Genomic DNA, 23427 nt, shown 5'->3' with positions numbered 1-23427 from the left:
AGACGAAGAAGAGCAGCGCTACGTCAGAACGAGGCTGCAGCGCTCCTGCCCCCAGGCGGCCATCTTTAAAACAACAACAATCATCATTTAATCATTTAGGAATCACCACACCCCGCGACCCTGCAGAGGATTAAGCGGCGTACATAGAATATGTACAGATGATGGATGGATGGATGGAATCACCACACACAAAAAACAGCAACGCTATTGTAACATTTATACAATTTTAAGGGGTCTACGCCGCTCAATTTTAAATTCTCCATTTAATCAAGTACTGGAAAATATCTACACATGCAAATAATAAGTACTGTTATAAGTAATGTTACAGGGGTACTATGTAGCTTTGGAGAAGAAATTCAAACTGAGAATTTGATACCTATATTATTGGAAGAATGATACTACCTCAGAAACAAGTGATGTCAAGTGACATCATTCACCCTATCACAAGACACTGTGTCATTAAAATGAAACTGTTGTTTAAAGGTAAAAAAAGTTACATAATGTTACTTTAAAGTGGCACTATATAGTTTTGTAAGGAATTTGAATATGTACAATATCAATGAGATCATAATACAAACTAAAATACATGTATCTTTACAATAAATGAATAAACAAGTTGCTTTCAGAGGAAAATAAGGTCCCCGGAACACTGTTTGAAGCTAGAAGGGTGGCAGGGTCCGCCAAGTATAAGCAAAGTAAAACCTCGGAAAAAAACATGTCACTGTAATGCTGATTTTTCTGCGAAATGTTTTGTGGACTACAAAACTTTGAATGATTTTCCATCCATATGTGGGCGAGAAGAGAGGATAATGAGTGAGATTTCATTTTTGGGTGAACTTATTCTTTAAATCTGGGTAAAAAAAATCCCTGTTTTTGCACACTCTTATTAGGACATGATTTAATAACAACAACAACAACAATTGTAGTAGTAGTAATAATAATAATAATAATAATAATAATAATAATAATAATAATAAAAATAATAAAAATGAAAACGAAAATAATGATAATTTGACGGTCATATTATTTTTTATTATCAGTGACATTATCATTAGAAGTAGCATGACAATAGAAGGTGAGTAGCCTCATACAGATTTAATAATTGTGCTATAATGAATACCAACTTACAAAAAGCCTCACAGACCAGACACTGCCTCAGTAGGAGGGTCCAGGAAGGACGCGCTCACGTGCTCTCCAAGTTGAAACAGAAGGTGAAAGGATCGATAATTAACATATAATCACTCATCAACACCGCTGAGGATCTCATCAGCTCGAGGTGAGGTCTGTCTGCGGTCCCTTGTCTCGATCTTGCCCGGCCAGAGGCTGTCACCTGCGCCCGGGAGGAGATGAAGAGCAGCGGAGGATCACCGGCGTCCCTGTTGCCGCTGCTGCTGCCGCTGCTGCTGCAGCTGCTGGCAGCGGTTTGTGTCGACGGGTACAAGCCTGTCATCATCGTGCACGGCATCTTCGACGGACCCAAGCAGTTCGAAAAGCTGTCTCTTTTCATAGACAAGGTAGGACATCTCAAAACAGGCGCAAAACATGTGAAGAAGTGTCCTGAAGTCCTCCGTTCACTGTAGTTAAAATCAGTGATGGAAGAGAAGAGCGCACACAAGTGAAAGTGTAAAAGTAAAAACAAGGAAGTCGAGCCAAGCAAGTCTGTCTGCAACATGTCATCAGAGTAAAAATAAAAAAGTATTACTAGTGTCAAAATGTACTTGTGTATATGAAATGTAATGATATTATTGTATCATTCAAGACGTTCAAGACCAATTTAAAGGAGCACTGTGTAGATTTAGAGGAGAAATTCAATCTCAGAATTAATCTTCACAGTAATATTGAGTTAATAATACAAACTCAGAAATATCTTTTCCATAACTGAATAAACAAGCTGTTCTCAGAGGAAGATCCTGAAGAACACCTTGTGAAGCTCGAGAGGTGGCAGGGTCCGCCACATACAAAGAAAATAGTCTGAAACTGTGTTGTTCTTTAAGGTCAGACTGTTTAATCAGTTTAATAATTTCTATACAATAGTTACCGTACAACAAAATGACACTAGTGGTTCGTTTATACTATTTATAAATCGATGACTGATAGATGTCATAAAAACGTAATATATACATATTATAATGTGTTTGTTGATTGCTTTGTGTATTAATGATCTGAATCCCGTGATGGAATGTAAGTACATTTACTCAGGTTCTTCCAAATGCAAATGCTGTACGTCTAATCTGATCTGGAAAGAAACTACTACCTAAAAACAGCAATGAATGTAGTGAAGTAAAAATGTAAATAAAATGGACGTACTCATGTAGGCCTACAGTGTAAAGAATTAAAATGTGTATGGCAGTACAAGAAGGGTACTTGAGTAAGTGTATGAACTCAGTTACATTCCACTAGTGATTAAAATAAGGGTAATGATGAGTAATGTTAGTTTGACCCGTGTGTGTTTGATGAATCTTTAAGCATTTTATGTTAAAAAAAAAGTCTTTATAAACCTGCTGTTCATATTCTAATCACCAGTGAGATAAAATATTAATAAACTTAATGATTTGTGAACTGATCCATTTAACTCTGGAGAACGTTCAGGGTTGTTTCTGAAGGCCGGCAGGTTTCAAGTGAAGTGAAAACCAGGTAGCGGCGTCATGGTAACTGTTTCTGTTCCTCTGGAACTTTCTATTCCTCAGGATCAGTTTTGTTTTTAGAGGAACATCTGACTAACGTCTTCAGTCTGCTGGTATTTGATTTAATCACCGTGCTCCTGTTAATCTGTTCCCCTCTCTGCCACTCAGTTCCCTTTTTTAGAATGTTTTTGAATCCCTCTCCCAGGTGCATCCAGGCACGGAGGTGACGACGATCGACCTGTACGACAACATGGCCAGTCTGAAGCCACTGTGGAGGCAAGTCCAGGGCTTCAGGAAGGCCATCGAATCCATCATGAAGAAGGCCCCTGATGGCGTCCATCTTCTTTGTTTTTCACAAGGTGCTCTCAGACACTCGGTTATACACTCTTAAACATTCACACACACACACACACACACACACACACACACACACACACACACACACACACACACACACACACCAACCACTTCTAGACATCTTTGAGCGTTTATCGAGGGCCAGCTTTGGATGCAGCAGCGGAGGGAACATATTCATTTTTTTTTTTTTTTTGCTTGAACTTTAATTAGTTTTCCAAAGAACATAGAAAGGAAACATGTTATTATACTGACATATACTGACATATCCTAACAAACATCTCTACAAATGCAAAAAAATAATTGAAAAACCTGCTTGTATAGTGCAGTACAGTTCAGCAACACCACAGACTGCATGGAAACGACTGTAAAGTTTGATGAACTCCTTTCTGAGATAGTTCAGATAAAACAATTAGCATTATAGCCTTCATGCAGGTGGGATTTATCACAGAACTGTAGCATTAGACTGCTCTAGTCTCAGCTGCCTAACAAACTGGTGAGTTCAGGTGTTTGAGAGCTGTTCGTCTCTGAACCGTCACATCACACATAAATAGGATGGATTCGGTGAGTGAGAAGAGAAGAGAGGCGTCAGTCAGTCTGTCAGAGGCGAACATGACTTCTCTCTGTCAGATTAGAATAATCTTTGTCAAACGTTGACGATTTATAGTTTGACTGCAAGGACAGAAGAGCTCCTACAGAGAGCGAGAGGGGACAGAGTGTCCGTTTAATGAAGGTCAGATTAACGAAACAACAGTGTATAAGAACAGCATATTGTCTTATCAGGCTTTGACAAGGTCTCTCCTGCTTGATTTACAAACACACACACACACACACACACACATCTCTCTATATATATATCATTATACCACAGGCCTTCAACTTCCTCTTCCACACTTGTAGCACCAAGATAAGTCACTTTGTTTAAACCCAGTTGGCTCACAGCTTTACATCTCATTTTCATGTTCATGTCTTATGCAATGTATGAAGAAAACATATTCTAAACAGGATTGTCAATATTTCAGCGTCAGACTGGACCAGAGGAGAAGTACAAATACTTTGTTACTGTACTTCAGTAGATTTTTCCAGGTATCTGTACTTTACTTGAGCTTTTAGTTTCCTGACAACTTTTTGCTTTTCCTCCCTCCCTCCATTTGAACACAACTATGTGTCGTTTCCACCACTTACATTTTCATTATCAGGCTTGTTGCTTTTATTTTAATGCATTTCAAGAGATTATTGATGATTTTTTAATTTTTTTTGCGTCATTGCGTCAACACCGCCTTTCCAACATCACGAGACTGATCAGTGTGTATCACGCGCATAGCAACACAAAACAATGTAAAAGATGCTGCGCCCAGGATGCTTTACCAGCCCATAATGTCGGTATTTGACGTCCTGGGAATGAAACTCAACAATCAACTATCTTTCTAGACAAATCCAACTCATTCTACCTTTAAGTTTGATAGTCTTTGAATTATTGATATGACGTGAGCTTCAGTCAGCTTTGCACAGAAGTGGCCGGTAGAAATGTCCCACAGAGGGATACGTTTTACTTTTATTCTTTTATTTCTTTTCATATCTGTACTTCTTCTTGTGTAAACACTGTGTGTACTGCAGCTGTGACCAGTTGTCCTTTTTTAAAGTAAGCACCAGTCAGCCGTAACCTTGTGATACTGAGCCGGCTTTCACAGTGTCAGGACCCCTAAACCCAAAGCAGCTCATTCGAATTCAGCCTTTATTAATTTGATTAGTAATATTAGTATCAAACATTTGTTGGTTGCAGTTTATTTAAATGTGAGGATTTGCTGTTTTTCTTCAGTAAATTAAGAATCTTTGGGTTTTGGAAGTTGGTTGAACAAAAGAGGTGATTTAAAGACGTCAGCTTGGACTCTGAGAAACCGTGACGAGCAAGTCTCACATCTTTTTTGACGTGTTATTGACTGAACTATGAATAGACTGATTGTGAAATTAAAGGGCAGATTAGATCGATAATGAGAATGAAGCTCTATAACCAATTATAAAAATGTTTGACGATGGTGGCTGTAGATTGTTTAATACTGGAGGGGAAAAGTCGAAAAATTACAATCTTCTGTCCAGCTGAACTTGTGTCATCTCCTTCTTTCTTTCTAAGGCGGTCTAATTTGTCGAGCACTGGTCTCCACGATGCCAGACCACAACGTTCACACCTTCATCTCGCTGTCGTCACCGCAGGCTGGACAGTACGGAGGTCAGAGAGCTTCACTTTATGTTTGAAGCATGTCCAGATGACTTTGTCCTCCGGGGGAGTTTGTAATACAGTGAATTTCTCGCCATCTTATCCCACAGACACAGACTACCTGCGGTGGGTGTTTCCTAAATACTTGAAGAGGACAGTGTTCCGTGTTTGCTACAACAGATTAGGACAGAAAGTGTCTATCTGTGACTACTGGAACGGTGAGAACGAGGAGGGAGTTCTGCAGAGATCTGAGAAGTTGAGGAGAACCTGCACATCCTGCAAGAGACACACAACCAACACATATATTTATGTTTTTCTCCACAGACCCTCACCACAGGCCCTGCTACCTGAAAGGCAACAGCTTTCTGACGTTGCTCGATGGCGACAGACCTCACAACGCCATGAAAGGTAAGGAAATGAATCCCCCTCACGGCCATGCTGTGCCTTGTTAAAGTAGAAGAAACAACAACATATTTTTCCTTTTCACCTCCTCAGCGTGGAGGGGAAACTTCCTGCGCATCAAGAAGCTCGTGCTTATTGGAGGACCAGACGATGGCGTCATCACACCGTGGCAGTCCAGGTATCGTTGTCCTCGATTACAATTCATGCACACACTGTTTTAACGAGCCTGTGATCATAAAAAAAACTGTTAATTTTCTCTTGCAGTGACGACAGTAATATCACTCACAGTGCCACCAAGAGAAGAATCTCTCGTTCCCCTTTTTACCAAACATTTCTCTATAATATAATATTCCCTGATTAAGTAACAACCAAACAGAAACACACTTTTTGGTTTTGAAAGAGGCATCTTGACACGTAGAGACAGAGAAAGAGAACCACAGTCAACACATCCCGACGTCTCTCAAGTGAAAATCATGGCTGTAGGTTTGGTTTCAGAAGTGGAGGCAGTGTGGGAACCAAAATCGAGTTTTCATTAACAGGGACCTGATTCTTTTATATGTGCTTCTGTCCTTTACTGTTGTGTCTTTAACTGCTGTTGAATTGTTTTTTTTAGGAGAATTCCATTGATTTCAAACATGAAACTTTTTTTTTTTAACTGTGAAAACAAACAGGGGCTACAAAAAAGTCTGCTTACTCCCTGTAGCTTGTAAGGACTCATAACCGTGAACATATGACCAAGATACACCTAATAGTTTTATCAATATCTCTCTTCTGTCCTCTAGGTTTTGGGAGCTTGACAGTTTGAGAGAGATTCTATTCAGAGACATTTTGATAACTAAATAAAACGGATACCTTTAAAGTGTGGGGACTGGTGACAGGGTCCGCCACATGTGTGTCGAGGGAACTGTTTCTGGTCAAAACAGATTCGATTCTCGTTACCTGGACTGACTGTTTCCTCTTTCCTACTCAGCCACTTTGGATTCTATGACAGCAACGAACACATTGTGGAGATGAGGAACCAGGAGGTGAGTTGCAAACCACCATGTAATATTTTCTTTCAACAGTGGCAAACCATTTCACATAAATGGTATCGCTTCAATGTCGAATTGAACCCTTCTTTAATTTGACTTCAGGTCGTGTTTTTTAAATTGATTTCTCTCTTCTCCTGTTCTGTAATGACACGGCCTTCTCTTCCTCTCCGCCACTAAAGTTTTACAAGAACGACACGTTTGGGCTGAAGACGCTGGACGCTCGCGGGGACATTACGATGTGCGTTCACTCCGGAGTGAAGCACGTTCAGTGGCACTCCAACTTCACAGTGTTCATGAGCTGCATGGAGAAGTGGCTCACATGAAACCAACTCACCCCGCAGTGTGAAGGATGTTAACGCAGAGCGCTGTTCAGCTGATGATCTAACCAAACTGATCAAAACTAAACTAATCTGATCCAGACAGACGCTGTTGTGTTTGGAAATACTGTAGAAATTGCTTATGATTGTGCAAAAGCTTTCCAGATGAATGATATTTTATTAAAAAAGGTGAAACAAAGAAGCTTCTACCTATGATTTTTTTGTCCCAAAATTCATGATCCTTTAGAAAATGACTCTAATAGCTACTGTGATCGCATAACTTTGCCACCATAACTGTGACATTTGGGGTTTTCAGGGCAATGTTTCAATACACCAACATTATTGGATAGATTTTCATAATCTTTCATAAAAAGATCAGTTCTATGATGCAGTTCCAGTTATATCTGCTCTATGATGCATTTTGTGTGCAGATTTTATGGATAACAGTTTTAAAGTAGTCATCATCTGTGTGTTCTGGCTTTCCAAAAAAGACTTTCCATATACAACCAAACTATCTGTGGTCTTGCATTTTTAGTGGTTTTATATTCCCTTTCAAGAAACATCTTTAAATAGTCCTCACTCAGACATAGTGAGTCATGCATAATGGCAAGACATGAGCAAAAGCAAATCAATCGCTGCCCTCTAGTGGAGGTTTGTGGTACTTTGGAGTCTACAGAGTGAATTTATGCTGCAGCTACACTGTTCTGGGTGCTCTTCTGACACAAATGCAACATGATGGTGAGTTTCATCCCACAGAAAGAAGAGCAGGTTAGCTTAATGTGACATTTGTATTCTTCATTATTTAATTTGGTGTTAAATGATCCTCTGAGAGTGGCTCAAATTGTGTATTTTGTATAAACATCCATCTCACAGTTGACATCATATTTGACAGAGACTTTTGCCCAAACAATGTGAGGTATTTATATTCTATTCTATTTTAATTCATTATCAGTCACTTTAATGCTTTTTAGTGGCATCTCCCTCTGAAATATGAAGTTGACTATATAACTGTGAAAAGTGTTCGTGGGATGCAACGATCACATCTACATGTTAGAAATAATCTCATAAAAAACTGAACATTTGTAATATTTTATTTATATCGGTCCCATGTTATTGTTGAGATGTTTGTACTGCTTGTCCTGATGATAGTCTGTGTGGATAGTGTTTACTCAGCCCTTAACTACAGAGTACATATGTTGACACTGTTGCCCTTTACACATGATTACATCAAGCAGCACAGGGGGCGTGATCAATCAATTAAACCTATTGATTTTCCTTAATTAACCAATTCATAGGGGCTAAGTTGTGGATTCTGAGCAAACAGAAAAGAGGGGACTTCACTTTGTTTGAAAATACAGATAAACAGAATAAATTCAGATTTTATTCTGCAGGACAAAGACAAAAGCCTCCTCTGGAGGGCGTAGAGGAGCTGAGGGGGAAGCAAACACACTGTGAATTCAGTCAAACCTTAACACAGGCATGGAACCCATCATCTATAAGTCTGCATGACTTACATTTCCTACGTATATTATTATTTATTATGTCCATAAATTCACTTACAAATCATATGCGAAGGATGCCTCAGAACTTGCCTGGCAAACATCATATTTTTAAGTTCTATTCAGTGTCAAAGTAATCCAGTTACATATATCCAAAAATATATGGATTATATGCAAACAGAAACAGGTAATGGCTAATTCGGCATACCTTTAATGGTGCCAAAATGTAAATAAATACGGCTTAAAAGAGAGTACCAGCACAAAAATGGTAATTCACAGACTGATTAACCAGTTAAATCTTGAGACATCAGACATCAGACATGAAACTGACCTTTTTAATCATAACTGCTTATAATCCTTATTGTGAATACAGGTCCGTAAATACATTTATAAATGGTATAGACAAGCTGCTTCAGAACCTGCCTGAGAATGATCACATTTTTACATCATATTCAGTATAAAAGTAATCCAATAATAGTTATATGTACATGTATGGGTTTAATGTAAACATGATATATTAATAACTAATTCGGCATAGATTTTATATTGCCACTGTCCCAAAATACGGACAAATTTAGGGTTAAATACAGAAATCCAGTACCAAAATGGTAAATAAGAGACCAACAGAAACACCTTTTCTACTAAGAAGCTGTTACAAACATACTAGAGTGCAGTGAGGTGTGTGATAATGACAGGCTCTCCTCCTTCTGTGGATCAACAGTGTAATAGTCCTATTAAAGCCTCTGAGCCAGTGTCAGCAGACCTCCCTCCTCCTCTTCCTCCTCTTCCTCCTCGCGCTGCTCCAAACAGGTATGATTGATGACGTCGGCACCCACCTCTTCCTCTGCTCCGGTGTGCTGCGACGCAGCTCCAGGATCAGTTCTCCGGCGGAGATTTTTTTTTTCTCCCCCCCTTGCTGTAAGAAACGTGTCCACCGTCCACTTTACATTCCCTGCTTCGCTTCAGCCCTCTGAGACGACGATGGTGAAGATTTCTCGCTCGCTTGTCGGACTTTAACTTTTGACCCGTTCGGCGCGGACTCACACGTAAGACTGCGCTTTAAAAATACTTCATTTGAGAGCTGGTTGTGTGTTTGTGAAGCGTTTTGTTGAGGGTTTAATCCACAGAGAACCCTGAACTGCGCTCCTCATATCCCTGCCTGCATGTCGAAACCCTGGAGCTCCTCTTTCACGGGCTGACGTTACTTTCACATTGAATCGCTGCACCTCAGTCGCTTAAAATAGATCCAGACAGACGATACTTCAACTGTTTTCCACTGGGTGATGAAGGGTTTCTCTTTTTAGGAAGCTGTGTGCGCTTACTCCCCTTGAATTGTTGATCCAAAGGTCGTTAACGGCATGCATCATGTTTATGGTTTTGTCTTCTTTTTATTCTGTTTCCGTGTGCAGAAAAAAAAAACATGTTTTCACGTTAAGATCATGTGTTAAAATTGTAATATTCTGTCTTAACTGGAGGGAAATGAGTCGAGGGATCATCTGCAGACGTCCTGTGAGGGGCGACGTGTTCGTGGAGCGACGGGAGTGTGGAAGAGAAAGTTTCATTCATCGACAGTCAGACTGGGTTTACTGTCAGCGTGGCTCAAGGTCGACGTGTCCCGCCCTGTGCGAGGCTGTACTGTAACCACCCAGCAGCTGTGAGCTGTAACAACCCGGCCAAAACATCCGTGCAGGACAGAGATAACACGACCTCATGTGTCAAAAGCACCAGGGAGACAGTTAATATGACAAACTGGTTGGATTAGATGGATCAGATAAACTTTCCCTGACCTGTTGTGATGTGAAGAGAGCTGGAAAATGAAGTCAGCATCAGCTCAAAGCAATATTCCAAAAACACACTGACAGCTGTTGGGTCGAGGCCAGGTTCACCTTAATGACTTTCTCTTCCGTCGTTCCTATCATGGATACTGACAGTGAAGCTGGTTCCCAACCAGTGGTTCTCAGGGGTCAGGAGCTGTGGAGGCCCATTTCTGCCAGGGGGAAAAAAATGATTAAAAGAATATTCCCATTCCCTAAATTCTGAGATTTAAAAGTTGAGATTAAGTTATAATTATGTGATTTTAAGACATTGAAATTCCAAATTATGTAATGGAAAGTCAAAATAATGAGCTCCAAAATCCAATTTATGAGATTATGAGATAAACAGTCAAAAGTATGAAATGTTAAATCCAATTTATAAGGTAAAAGTCATGATTACTTGATAAAAAGTCAGATTTTTTTGGTCAAAAATCTAAATTATGAGATCAAACTGGTAATAATCAGATTAGAAATCAAAATTATGAGATTTAGTTATAATTATGTGATCCAAATTATGAGGCAAGTCATAATTGTGAGTTGAGGAAATAAATATTATGGTACAGTCAAAAGTATGAAATGTTAAGTCCAATTTATGAGGTAAAAGTCATGATTACGTGAAAAAAAAGTTAAAGTTATTAGATCAAAAAGTCAGAATAATAAGATCAAAAATCAAAATTATGAGATTAAAATGGTAATTATGAGATTAGAAATCAAAATTATGAAAAAAAAAATCCAATTCATAAGATAAGACATAATAGCGAGATAAAGATTATGACAGATAAGGTCAAAAGTATGAAATGTTAAATCCAATTCATGAGATGAAAGTCATGATTACGCCATTAAATTATAAGAATAAAAGTCAAAATAATGAGATTTAAAGTTTTTCTTTTATAAAACTGATGTTATATCACAGTGAAATGACATCCAACTTTTAAGACTATATACAGCCCCAAATCTCGACAACGATATATTGATATATTGCTCAGCCCTGTTCATGCTTATGTGACAGTTGCAGTTCTTTATATGAGAATCTTGTGTTAGGATAAGGATAGAAAAGAGTCTGAATACTAAATCTAATCGTGAATAGACTCTCTCCTCTGTTGGGATCCACTGCTGTAAATACATCCCTGTTCTTTCTTTTAATCCACAGAGAATTTCAAACATCTATCGGACAACAAGGGCGACAGTAGCAGCCCTCTGTCCACGATGTCCTCCAGAAGTAAAAATGACTTGTGCCGAATTTGTGGCGGGACTCTCCAGGGAAACCAAAGGCGGTGGCTGTTTGGGGGCCAGAATAAGAAGACCGGTCAGACCCCGACAGAGTCCCTGAGAGGAGGGAGCCTGTCCCGGTCCTCGCAGAGCAGCCCCTGGGGTGAGTCTGGAGCCAAAGGAAATAAAGAAAGGTGTTTGATCAGATACTGTATGGCTGCTGAAGTAAACTTGTCTCTTCTTTACAGGTAGTACATTATCTTTGGGTTCCTCTGTGTCTCTATCCAAGTCCCAGCTGTCCCTGAGCTCACCGTCCAAAGGAATGGATCTGCTTTCTGTGTTGACTCACATACTGGGGCAGCCTGTACCCCGGGGCAGCGAGCGGGGGGAGTTTGTGTGCGGCAAATGCGTGTGCGTCCTCGAGCAGGTATTCAAGTACGACTCGGTGATAGCCAGGGTGAGGGTCCTTTCGTCCGAGAGGCTGCAGAAGCTGGTGCAGGAGAGGGACAAGATCAGACAGTGGGTGCACCAAAACTACTGCCAGAGACACCCGCAGGACTTCCAGAACCGGGGCAGCACCAGCGAGGAGGATGGAGAGCTAGAGAAGGAGGGCTACAGGGAGATGCTCAAGGAGAATATGGCGCTCTCAGAATACGAATGCTGGTCCGAGAAGTGGGACACGTGTCCGTATTTTATAAGGACAGGAAAAAGATGCCGAAAGGGCAAAGGATGTGAAGGCTGTGATTCGTTACGGGTGTCCGATTCAGATTATGAGTCTGTTTGCGGGGTTCCTCGCCGACTGCCTTTTCAACCCTTCTCCCCGTTGTCGTTGTCACGAGACAAATCCCGCAGCATGCCGCTCCACTGGCACAAGGTGCCATCCATCAACTCCAGCCCATCTTCACTGGCGGGGTCCTGTCTTTCTTTACATGCATCCTCACGTACTGAGTCCATTCAGTCACTGGACTCACTTGATGGCAACAACCCGTTTGACTCACCAGGCGGTCAGACAGCCAACTTTGTGCTGAAGGAGCTGAGAAGTATTGAAGGAAAACTGCTCAGTTCGCCATCAGGGAGTAGAATCCCAATCTTGGGCAGGAAGGAAGGCAGGTACTCTGGAAAAGTCGGCGAGATGAGGTCACCCTCAGTGAACAGGGTGCTAGACTTTGTGGAGGTGACGAATGGAGGGGATGAAATGGACGAAGAGGACGGGGACGTGCTAACAGAGCTGAGGGACGAGTTCATGCCTCTTCATCGAGAGGTGAGTATTTTCATTCTTGTCTGAGCGTCCCAGGTGAAGTGAATAACATTGATCATCCTGATACGATGTAGTGTTCTTCTGGGAAATCTTGTCCTGGCTTTCACGTAGATGTCACTTTCTCATATGTACAACACTCCCTGATGGCAGTGGCAAGGACAGCAGGGCGGGGAGACATAACAAAGAACCCAAGGTGTCAACCTGGGCTTTCAATTCCCCAGATCCAAGTCCGATCAAGCATCCTTCCTCAGGACATGCTTGACCAAATATGATCCATGGAGGCCCAAGCAACAGATCAGGCATGGCTGTAACCCACTGAGAGGTGCGGCCTCCGTGGATCGGACACGGTCAGGCATGTCTCATGGATGCTAGATCTGAGTGGTATCCGGGGAATTCAGAGGCCAGAGCTCTTTTCCTTGGGCACATTGTCCTGCCGGGAGGGGCCACTGTCATCGAGGGTGTAGTTGGTGTACAACATTGTTTGTGTGGGTGTTGTGTCTAAAGTAGCATCCATATGAACACCAGGGCAGAACACTGCATTGTAAGGAAATTATCAATGTTATTCACCTGTCAGTGGATTCAGTGTTGTGGCTGATGGGCGTATGTACTGTATGATTGTTACAACTCTGACCTCATGCTGTGTGCTAGTAAATATTGACACAGTGTGTTGCAATAGGTAATCTGGGAGCAATTTATTTCAGTCAGTCACAGCAAGATTAAACCAACACGTTTAACTTGTGTTTCTACTACAGCAACCTACGTTTACTCATTGGGCTTTGCAATAGATATAAAATATATCATTGTGATATAAGACTACATACCATCTGAGAATTTGGATACCATTATATCATGCTACGGCATAGGTGTTGGTGTTTCCTGTTTTTAAATGCTGTAATACAGTAAATTAATCTAATTTTATGAATTTACCAGACTGTTTTGCCTTTATTATGTTTTGCCTTTACACATTTTGTCATTATATTCACAATACTGTTGGTTATTAATCATAAATCTCGTTTTAATGATTTGTGAAAGTACCAATAGTCCTTTAATATTAATATTGAGTTCATTGGTCAAAAATGTCATGATTTGTAGCTTAATCCTAGCATTTGTTGACCACTTTTGAGGAGATTCCAAAATATATAGAAATTGTTAATTGCATTATAGCTTAAAGATACGCCCATACCTCCCCAGCCCTGTTTACTATGAAATAATTTGTCATTTCAGAATACAGCTGGTAAGGTTCACCACGCTTACAGGCAGCTGCAAGGCCAGCTGGACCAAGCTGTGTCCCGTATCAGGACCCTGGAGGCCGAGCTGAAACATGGGAAGAGCAAACCAGCTGAAGTCAATGGATCTGAAGACTGGGCGCCTGTAAGTATTCTTTTTTTCTCTCCAACCCCATTTGAGGCCTTCAGTTATATGTGAAAAGAGTAGCTGGCATTTTGCTTAGCTTGGTTTAGCTTAGCATAAACACTGGAAACAGGGGAGAGGGGAGGGCTACCCTGACTTGTTCATAGTGAACATTAAGAGATGCCTTCTGGGGAGATTTCCAAGGTTTTTTTCAGTACAACATTTCCTCTGCGGGTACAGTCTCTTCACCACGTCGTAACACAGAAACACTGTCCAAGGAAACAAAAAGGATATTCAGTCCAACAAGAACAACTTTGAATGCTACCCATTTGATTTCTCTCACAAGTAAGTCAGACGGTGGACTTGTCTCCTCTGTCACTAACAACTGGAACCATGTTGAGGGGATCTCTTATTGTTAATATAAGATAAATCTTGTGGAGTTGTCTACTTGCGTTATCTCAAATGTCTCCAATGTTCACACCCGCAGAAACCTGTCACTTTTATTCAAGATAATGTTGTGTTTAATTTCACAACAACTTCTGGAGAAACTTCGGGTTTTACGTCAGAGTCAGAGATTTTTATCAGTAATGGTGGTTGTTCATATTAAAAGAACAAGACATAACCTGTCATGTTCGTGAGTCAGCTTTAGAGGTGCTGAAAGCCAGATACCTTTTTGGTGTTTTGTTTTGTACATTCAGACAAAAACCAGGGTAGCTGCAATGCTAAACTAGGCTAGCCGGCTGCTAGCTGTAGCTTCATATTGAATAAAAAAATGACTTAAATTCTTATCCGACTTGGCAAGAAAGCAAACAAATGTGTTGTCTAGAATGTTAACTGCTCCTTTTTTAAAAGGTTAACAAGGTTAGAGGCATAAATAATTGTTAAAATTGATTAATTCTCACATTAATAGTTTGTAAATATATAAAAATATACAGAATATCATATCAATAAAAATCAAATTGAAAAATGTCTAGACTCAGTAATAATCTAAAAAACAAAATGAGTGAAGATTTAATTGAGATGTTGGTGAGGTTGCATTGTAACACATTAACATTCACAGTTGTTACTCTTAATGGCCCCGGACCTTTTTTAAGACAAGCAAAACAGGTTTATTACCAAAGCGCAACATTGCACAGCAGCTCCTCAGTCACACGTCCAAACGACTCCATAAACCGCTGCGTGAGTGTTGACTGAGCACAAATATAACATTGTGAAAGGAATGGAGGTGGGTGCACGGTGTTCTGTGCCTGTTGAAGGGTGTGCCTGCGTTTCCTCTTTTACAGGTGTAGATAAAGACACACGCGGCCTTTCTCTGGAATCTTCCCCGACCGGTAGAGTTTGCCCCGGGCTCAGTAGTCTTATGATAGAGGATATCATCAAAAGGCCTCTGAGCCACTTCACATGACTTGATCTCTATCAGGATGTGCAGCTCTGTGTTCTCATGATGATTTGAATATTAGTAAGAATCAGTGTGGCGTGCCAGAAGGCCTAAACTGTAGCAGCAGTCAGTAGGTGTACCAACAAATTTTTATCAACAGATTTCCCCAGTATCACTGAGTGAATCAGTACTTCACAGTACATCATTTCCTCGGTGAAAGGCAGTGAAAGCCACTGAAACAATCACAATTTAAGAACTCTGTCATTAATAACAGGCAGGTGTGCAGGGCAACACATAAATCCAACAATGTACATTATCTACAATATTAAATTCTACTGTTATTAAAAATATACGATTCAAGTGGTGGCTGAAAGGTTAAAGAAGCCAGCTTGTGATCGGAGGGCCGATGGATCAATTCCCCAGAGCAGCAGATTCAATCTTTCTTATTGCCTTCCCTAAAGTTTCATGTCTGTTAGGATCTAATATTTCGTGAAATCAAAATAAAATGTTTGTTCAGCCTTCTACTTTCGTTCCTTTTAGGGTCATTCTAAGTCATATTAATTATCGTGCTGGGAAAATCTCACACCATTGCTTGTGTAAGCCTGCCAGTTCTTTTTAGTTAGTTAATTTCTGAAAATATGCTGTGTTAGAAAGTTAAATTTGCAGGAATTGGGCTTGGAAAACCATTGAAAAGCCCTAAAAGTTGATGTTTGATGGCTCATTTATGCTCAACGTTGGATACGCAGGTGGATAAGGACGGAGACTTCTGTCTATACTCTGTGTTGATTTTGTCTGTATTTCTGCACATTTTGTGAAAGCTTACGCATACGCACTAACGCTGTGGTACCTCTGGGAGTCGGCGAGAGGCAGTGAAGCAGTGTAAGCCAGTAGCTCAAGCGAGACACAACCACAGGGTCATTTTGTCACTGAATCTCGCTTTAGGGCTAGAGTGTGGTGGGGTATATTTCACTCTTCACGCCATATCCAATAATCAGTAAATTAGCACCACAGTTTCATCTACTGCTCTGACTTGAAAAACAAACCACTGTCATTTATTTTCCTCTTTATCTCCAGCTGGTGCAGAAGGAAGGCGGCAGTGCCCTGCTGCAGAGCCTCGGTCACTCCCTCCACAGCCGGGAGCGTCTGATCCAGGTGGGTGAGGTGACGAGGGGAGACAGGACTCAGTCATGCACACAGCAGTCGGATCTTCTGGCTCAAAGCTCGCTGGAATGTTGTTTGTCTTTGAAGTCACTGTACGCCCTTAAAGTGGCAGTGCCAGAGCTGCGTTCGCTTTGTGTGTTCAGCACATTGTAGCAGTGGCAGTGAAGTGTGTTTTCTTAAGCTTTGAACAGGACTGTTCTTATTTTTAGCTGCTGGTTAGGTTAATGATTAACAGCAGGATTTTAACTGGACTGTTGCACTCTCTAGTTACTCTGGATAAATGTGACTGAAACAAACAGATGACCAAAGACTTTTATCGTGACAGCTCCAGTCCAAATGTAACAAAAACACGTATGACTGGTTAATAAAGCTTTGCAAATGTTGGTAGATGGATTCTGTTATCTTTGTTGAGCCTGGCTAGCTGTTTCCCCCTGCTTCCAGTCTTTGTGCTAAGCTAAGCTAATCAGCTGCTGCTCAGCCAACTTTTGCTGAGAAAGCTATAAGGCATATTTCCCAAAATGTCAAAACATTCCTTAAACATATGCAAGTAGTCCAGGTGTTACACTTTAAGCTCACATTAAAGATCAGCTGTGTATATGCACACAGCACACTGAGTTTGATAGACCGTGAATGGCATGATGAAAGGAATATCATGTTCGACTCTCCCTCTCAGAGTACATCTTGTGGTTTCAAAACAGATTTCAGCAGGTTTGAACAAATTTTAGTTTCAGGGTGAGTTGATAGATAATGAATGTGGCTGCCTGTTTGATGGATCTGTAGTTTATGCCTCAGCTGTCAGATGTTTGCATGGGTCCTCATTTGCATTTATATGAGCTTGGCTCTGGCATATCCAGTATATGAACGCTTGCCTCTGGTTATCATGGCCCTGTGTGCCGTTTAATACTTGAAATGGCTTCATTAACTCAAATCTCAGCACTTAGACGAGCCTTAAGTCTTTAAACTCAAGTAAAGAAATGTTAAAATGTTTTTCCCAGTCAGCTGTTAGATGTGTGTGTTTCTAATTACAAAGCTGACAGATATTTCCTCTCTTCCAGGACTGTATGGGTCTGATCAGAAGACTAAGTGTGGAGGAGGCAACAGGGACTGAGCTGAGCAACAAGCTGACTGAGAGTCTGAAGGAAATTCTCTCTGAAAACAAGGTTAGAGCCAACACCATCCCGGCCATTGACATCAAGTGCTGCATGCTGGATCTGCTTGTGATGACACAAATTACCCACTCACTGAAGCATGGCAGTTATCGGCACGAGCAGAAAGACTTCTGCTGATAGTCATCAGACTCGATCGTCCTGTCCCGGAAGGCTTTTGTGTGAGCTGTGCATGTCTTGTGATGGGTATTTTTTCTACATCATGTCTGCGGGACGTTTTACCAGTGTTAACAGTTGCACGTCAGCAGTTTACCCTGTGAATATTACTGCTGGAACTAGACTTGGGTTAAAGGAGCAGTTCACACAAAATGCAGAGTCAGTCATTACTCACCTCCATGCTACACAGCAGAACAGAGTTGCAACATTCTCTGAAACAGCTGATGTTGTAAAGTTGTAATTGCAGAATATTGTGATGCCACAGTGGATTCAACCTCTGACCTTTCTGTAGGCTGCCCTGGAGACTCTGAGGTCTGAAATGACAGAGAAAGAGAAAGACATGGAGAAAGAGATCGAGGCACTGAGGAAGGCTGGAAGAGACAGAGAGAGAGACCTCAACACACTCAACACAGTACTGCAGTGCAACCAGGATGTTATCAACGTAAGAGAACACACACACACACACACACACACACACACACAAGCCAGGGGTGTAACTGCATGCTTTGTGGCTTAAAACATGGTTACATCATGCACAGTTCCCTCTCTATACTTTGGAAGTTTTATGTCAATAGACGTGCATGTTGCTCTTGTTCCAGGACCTGCGAGTGTCCCTGGGGGAGAAGGATCGACTGTTGAAGGAGGAGGAGAAAGAGAGGGAGGTGTGGAGACACAGGGACAGGGCCCTCACCACAGTCCTGCAGGAGAAGGAGGCTCTGATCCACTTCCTCAAAGCGGAACTGGAGAGATGTCAGAAAGAAACGCAGGTAACACTCCCACACTCACACTTCTACAATTTCAGTTCCTTACTGAAATCTCTCTGAACACTATCTTTCCTCTCCTCTCATGTGGGTTACTGCAGCCGGGCAGTGAAAAGGGGCCCGGGGGGGGTAGAAATGTTGGCCAGCTTATGAGTCACCTTCAATTGTTAACATCAGCCACAACTATGAGCTTAACAAGCAGTGCAGCAAACACTCATGGTCTCCTGAGGATTAATGCACATGACTTCGGTGATCCCTTGACTTTACTTGTATCACCAAAAGCAAGTCAAAAAAGTAATTTTCTCCATTACACTTCGATTTATGATTAAAGGGGCTCTGTGGAACGTCTGTATTGTGCCTGTATTGAAGCCGCTGGTTAGTTTATTTTGGCGGAATACATTTATAAGCTAATGTGAGCTAATGCTGCGCTCTGTTAGCGGAGTGGAGAGAGGCACTGATATAAGGCAGTCGAGAACATGCATAAATTCACCCAACAGCATTGAACAACTTAAAGAAAACATGCACAGGCGTGTACAGGCAAACACGACAGACTTGGATGGTCTAATTTTTTTTTTTTACGTCACGTTACAATCAGCTCACATATGGCCATAAAGAAAGCGTTCAATACATCCGTGTGTGTTCAAGTTATAAAGCAATGATGTACCTCAGGACAGCCTTCATCAGTGTATTACAATCTGTCAGTATCATGACATGAACACTACTTTAACAGTAGTTAATACATGAACAGTTATTGGATTTACTGTTTTAGGTTGGAGATCAGAATATTGTGGTGGCCTTTCTTTTATATTTTATAGGATTTTGAGTCCTTTCAGTAAGATTTTCACGATTGTTGTTGATGAAAGTGTCTTCCATTTTATACAATATGTCTGACCGACGATTACAATTGTGTGATTTTATGAGTATAACATTAAACTGTCGACCTGTCAAAAGTGAAAACTGTACATCTTTTATCTCAGTCCTGACTCTTACAGGTTTAGCTGTTCTATTTTATCATATTGTCTCGATCACAAACGGTACACCAACCAAAAATGCAGGAAAAATTCCACAGAGTTCAAGTTTATGCTAAACTAATGAGCTTAAATTCATTCTCATTTGAAACTTAAATCATGCAATAAATTGGTATATAATATGACTGTCCTACAGATAGGTGGATTATAAGCACGCTGTTGCAGATTTCTGATGCTCTATGATATAATGTTGAGGGGCTAGCTGCTGTTCTGTATTTTATCTAAAGACGCAGAAGAAATACAGAATATTTCATTTAATCTTCTCCGCTTTTTAGAAGAAAGTTGCAGAACTCTTTCTCCCTGTATTGTTGAATGTGGAACTTGTTCTGCAGTCTGTCTTCAGGCCTCAGATGAGGTTGTTCAGTAAATATTGACTTCAGTGACCACAGGGAAACTTTGACTCACAACATGTCATTTTCCTCCAGGCTCTCTCTGACTCTCTGATTGGTCAGGGGTTGACTGGGGGTGGAGCTCAGCCGACAGCCTTGTTGGAGGAAAGAGAGGGAATCAGCACCACCTTGTGTGAAGAGGTCACCAAACTCACCACAGCTCTGCAGGAATACCAGGATATGGTGCAGGTGAGATATTAGCATGAGCAGAGGATTTAAAATTTTAAACAGAAAACTGGAAAACAAGAAGCTGCATGAGTTCAGAATAGCTTTTCCAGTTTTTACTTGCTACCTCTTGATTTAAAATAGGGATTAAAGTTGAATTTCATTGCTGTAGAACTAAAAGTTGGTTCATTTGGCCAGTCGATGATTTGATCTACAGAAAAATCACATTTTTCTGGCATTTTCTAGAAATGATCATTTAAAAAATCCAAAACATTGTCTGCTTTCAGCTGTTCAAGCAATAATATCTGTCCTGTTTTATAGATTACTTTTTGCACTGTATTTTGTACATAATGAAGAACTACTCATTAATGAGCTTTAAAGAGGCTAGTAGATGGATATTGTTCGCTTCAGACAGCGCCAGGTTAGCTGTTTCCCCCTATTTCCAGTCTTTAAGCTCAGCTAATTGGGTGCTAGCAGTAGCTTAATAAGAGTGTCATCAATCTCTTCATTTTACTTTCTGAAAGAAAGCAAATACGTGTATTTTACAAAATGATCTACAAACTACAAATTGAACTTTTCTTTCTCTCTGTTTGCAGAGTAAAGTACAACATATATCCCTTTCATGCACTGTACGTCTGTTAACTCCTTATCATGAATCTTTTTGCTTCTTCACCAGAGCCAGCAGCAGAGTCACAGTCAGATGGTTTCCTCTCTGACAGCTCAACTCAGAGACACTCAGCAGGAGCTGAGGGAGAAGGAGAAGCAGAAGAAGGAGGCCGATAGATCCTGGCAGAATGACAGAGAGGACAGAGAGAGGGAGGAGAGGAAACTGAGGGCCAGCCTGGAGAAGAGAGACAAGCTCATAGAGGTAAAGAGCAGGGATCTGTTTGGTCTCCAAAAAAATGTAATGCATGCATGTCGAGGAACAAACCAGCCATGTTAATTAAACCCTCGTGTTTATAAACTGCAGTAAACTCTCACAGACCACAGAGCTGTGTAACTCTGAGTGAATAAATAACTCAAGTATAGTAGTTTGTGAAAGATATTAAATAAATAAATCGCATTATAAAACTTAAAAATTCAGAAATGAGTTTCCAACAACCAAACCAACAACAAATGAATAAATCCTGTTGAGGCTGTGAGATAATCTGAGCTTCATTATGAATCCTTTTGATGATGAGTGAGATCATCTATTTTTCTTTTTATTTGTAGCAAATCCTGTTGGATGCTGAGGAGCGGGACCATCTGTTCAGAGAGCTGCAGCAGAACCTGCAGAATAAACGTGAACCTCTGACGGCATTCAAACACACACTGTGATCGAGGACAACGGCGCCGACAAAATGCAAACTAACTGCACACAGACGAACGATTACTTTTGCACTTTCTCGCCCCCCTATTTATGGTGGTGTATAGTAAGTCTATTTATATTTAGCTCTTTACATTTTTGAGGTTTGCATTTGCAGACCTGCCTCGTTCTGGCATGGGCCAAAGAAATGTTTAATTTTCTACAATTACTACAAAGCCTCTCTGAAGTGAATCAGTAATTTCAGGCTCAGAGAGTCGGGTACAGGCTGATTGTTTTCAGTATGGAGAGGGGTCAGGTCTAGCCTCTTAAAGCTGGATGTTTAATACTTGATTTAAAAGTCATCTAATTACTGTATTTAGTTAATCTTTTGAATGTAATGGGTCTAATGGCTCGGCAGTGATTGGATTTCATTTCATGCAGTGGGATTGTTGGTGATACAAACATTTCTGAATGGTATTGTAAGTGGATCTAACATTAGTCTGAGATCTGGGTACGATGTTGCTTTAAAATCTGAATTTGCCTGTCTCTGTTCTACAAAACTTTGCAGTGGTGTCTTTATTTTGTTTGTCTTTTTACTTTCTTGGCACAGAACTGCCATTGTTTTTTGGTTCACAGTCCCTTCCTTTGCATTCATTGCGATTATTTAGGACCAAAATATTTTTAACTGCTCTAAATTTCTGCTTTTATATATCTCTCTTACTTTTCAATTATTTTCAATGTTTACAAGTCTTGTATTGTTGATCTGGGACATATTACTGGAGACATTTTCTTACCTTTAGCTCAAGAGAATTAAACACTCTGATTTAAATTGTCTGAAGATGCTATTATTTGTATTCATGTATATGTAAAACTAGGCATACTACAGGTTACAGTCTTAAATGTGAGTTAACCAAGAAACACAGGACTCAATATTCCATAAAGTGGTGTAGGGATAACATATTTTTGTTGGCTAACCCGGAAGTTGGCACTGCCCTGGTTCCCTTGACAAGATTGTGGCCAAAATTTTGATTACTGTCAAAAAATGAAATCTTGTAAACATGATACACGTTTGTTCAGTAAAATAATCTTAACAGATTAAGACCATTTTAGTGATTTTTACTGCGTGAATTTAAGTAAAAAAAGATATTTAAAAATCCATTGGCTAAGAAGAGGGAACCGGAAGTGCAACATGCCAACGTTTAACCCTGTTTTAAGACTTATTACACCATACTTTATATCATAATAATGAATGGCGCTCAAATACACTTTATAATTCCGACATGAACTGAACAATATATATTGTCTTTGAAACTTTGTTTTTGAGAAATCATGTTTTGTCCGTTGTCGTGGCAGAGCGGCCGTTGCTATGGGAAACAAGCTAGCCGACAGTGTGAATGGTGGAGCTCGGAAACTCACCTGCATTGTTTAAAACGGTAAAACAAAACACGGTGAAATTAATTGATTAATCCAACAATATGCCACAGAGTCCAAAGTAAACAGACTCCAGCTGTTTGTGTTATTTTTTTATCAGTCATCTCACCTCCCATTCGCCATCAACACCAACATGGCCGCCGCCCCGACACAGAAAAACTGAACTGAAAACCACAATAAATCTGTGCATAATGACAACAAGTTATACAAAAGGGAAGTTCATCAGTTCTGTGAGCTGCTAATATACAGGACCAACTCTACAATGTTTAAATAACGGGTTTAAAACGAGACGACGTCACTAACGAGACTGTACGTCATTAGTTTTGTGACAAAATGCGAATTTCTTGACTTGTAAAATTATCTTTTAAATTGATAAACACCATATGTGATTCATGACACAATCCAAACAGGATTTTAAAAAATAATAATTTAGT

General features: G+C 40.5%; 2 protein-coding genes and 1 long non-coding RNA gene across 3 annotated transcripts; 2 read left to right on the top strand and 1 right to left on the bottom strand.

Annotated features, from left to right (window-relative positions):
* Positions 1–1153: 1153 nt before the first annotated feature.
* On the top strand, positions 1154–7172 carry LOC119006232 (lysosomal thioesterase PPT2-like). The gene is made up of 8 exons (XM_037074725.1): positions 1154–1514; positions 2830–2983; positions 5110–5205; positions 5304–5411; positions 5518–5601; positions 5689–5773; positions 6566–6620; positions 6806–7172. Exons 1-8 carry the CDS (start codon positions 1347–1349, stop codon positions 6947–6949), a joined length of 894 nt encoding a protein of 297 aa, XP_036930620.1. The 5' UTR covers positions 1154–1346; the 3' UTR covers positions 6950–7172.
* LOC119006235 lies at positions 3678–23416 on the bottom strand. Its single transcript, XR_005070724.1, has 7 exons — positions 23103–23416; positions 20951–21063; positions 20129–20274; positions 18110–18248; positions 10329–10429; positions 5681–5821; positions 3678–5469 (listed from the first exon to the last, which is right to left on the bottom strand). It is a non-coding gene; the product is annotated as an uncharacterized LOC119006235 (long non-coding RNA).
* si:ch73-95l15.5 (putative leucine-rich repeat-containing protein DDB_G0290503) lies at positions 8057–22661 on the top strand. The gene is made up of 11 exons (XM_037074716.1): positions 8057–9488; positions 11407–11628; positions 11714–12726; positions 13948–14094; positions 16526–16603; positions 17668–17772; positions 18227–18376; positions 18534–18701; positions 20149–20301; positions 20954–21145; positions 21490–22661. The coding sequence occupies exons 2-11, from the start codon at positions 11463–11465 to the stop codon at positions 21592–21594; spliced, it is 2277 nt and encodes a 758-aa protein (XP_036930611.1). The 5' UTR covers positions 8057–9488; positions 11407–11462; the 3' UTR covers positions 21595–22661.
* Positions 23417–23427: the final 11 nt, after the last annotated feature.

Source organism: Acanthopagrus latus, chromosome 17, assembly GCF_904848185.1.
Source record: "Acanthopagrus latus isolate v.2019 chromosome 17, fAcaLat1.1, whole genome shotgun sequence".
Taxonomy (NCBI): domain Eukaryota; kingdom Metazoa; phylum Chordata; class Actinopteri; order Spariformes; family Sparidae; genus Acanthopagrus; species Acanthopagrus latus.
Note: the sequence above shows the minus strand (reverse complement) of the source record. Positions and strands in the feature narration are given on the sequence as shown.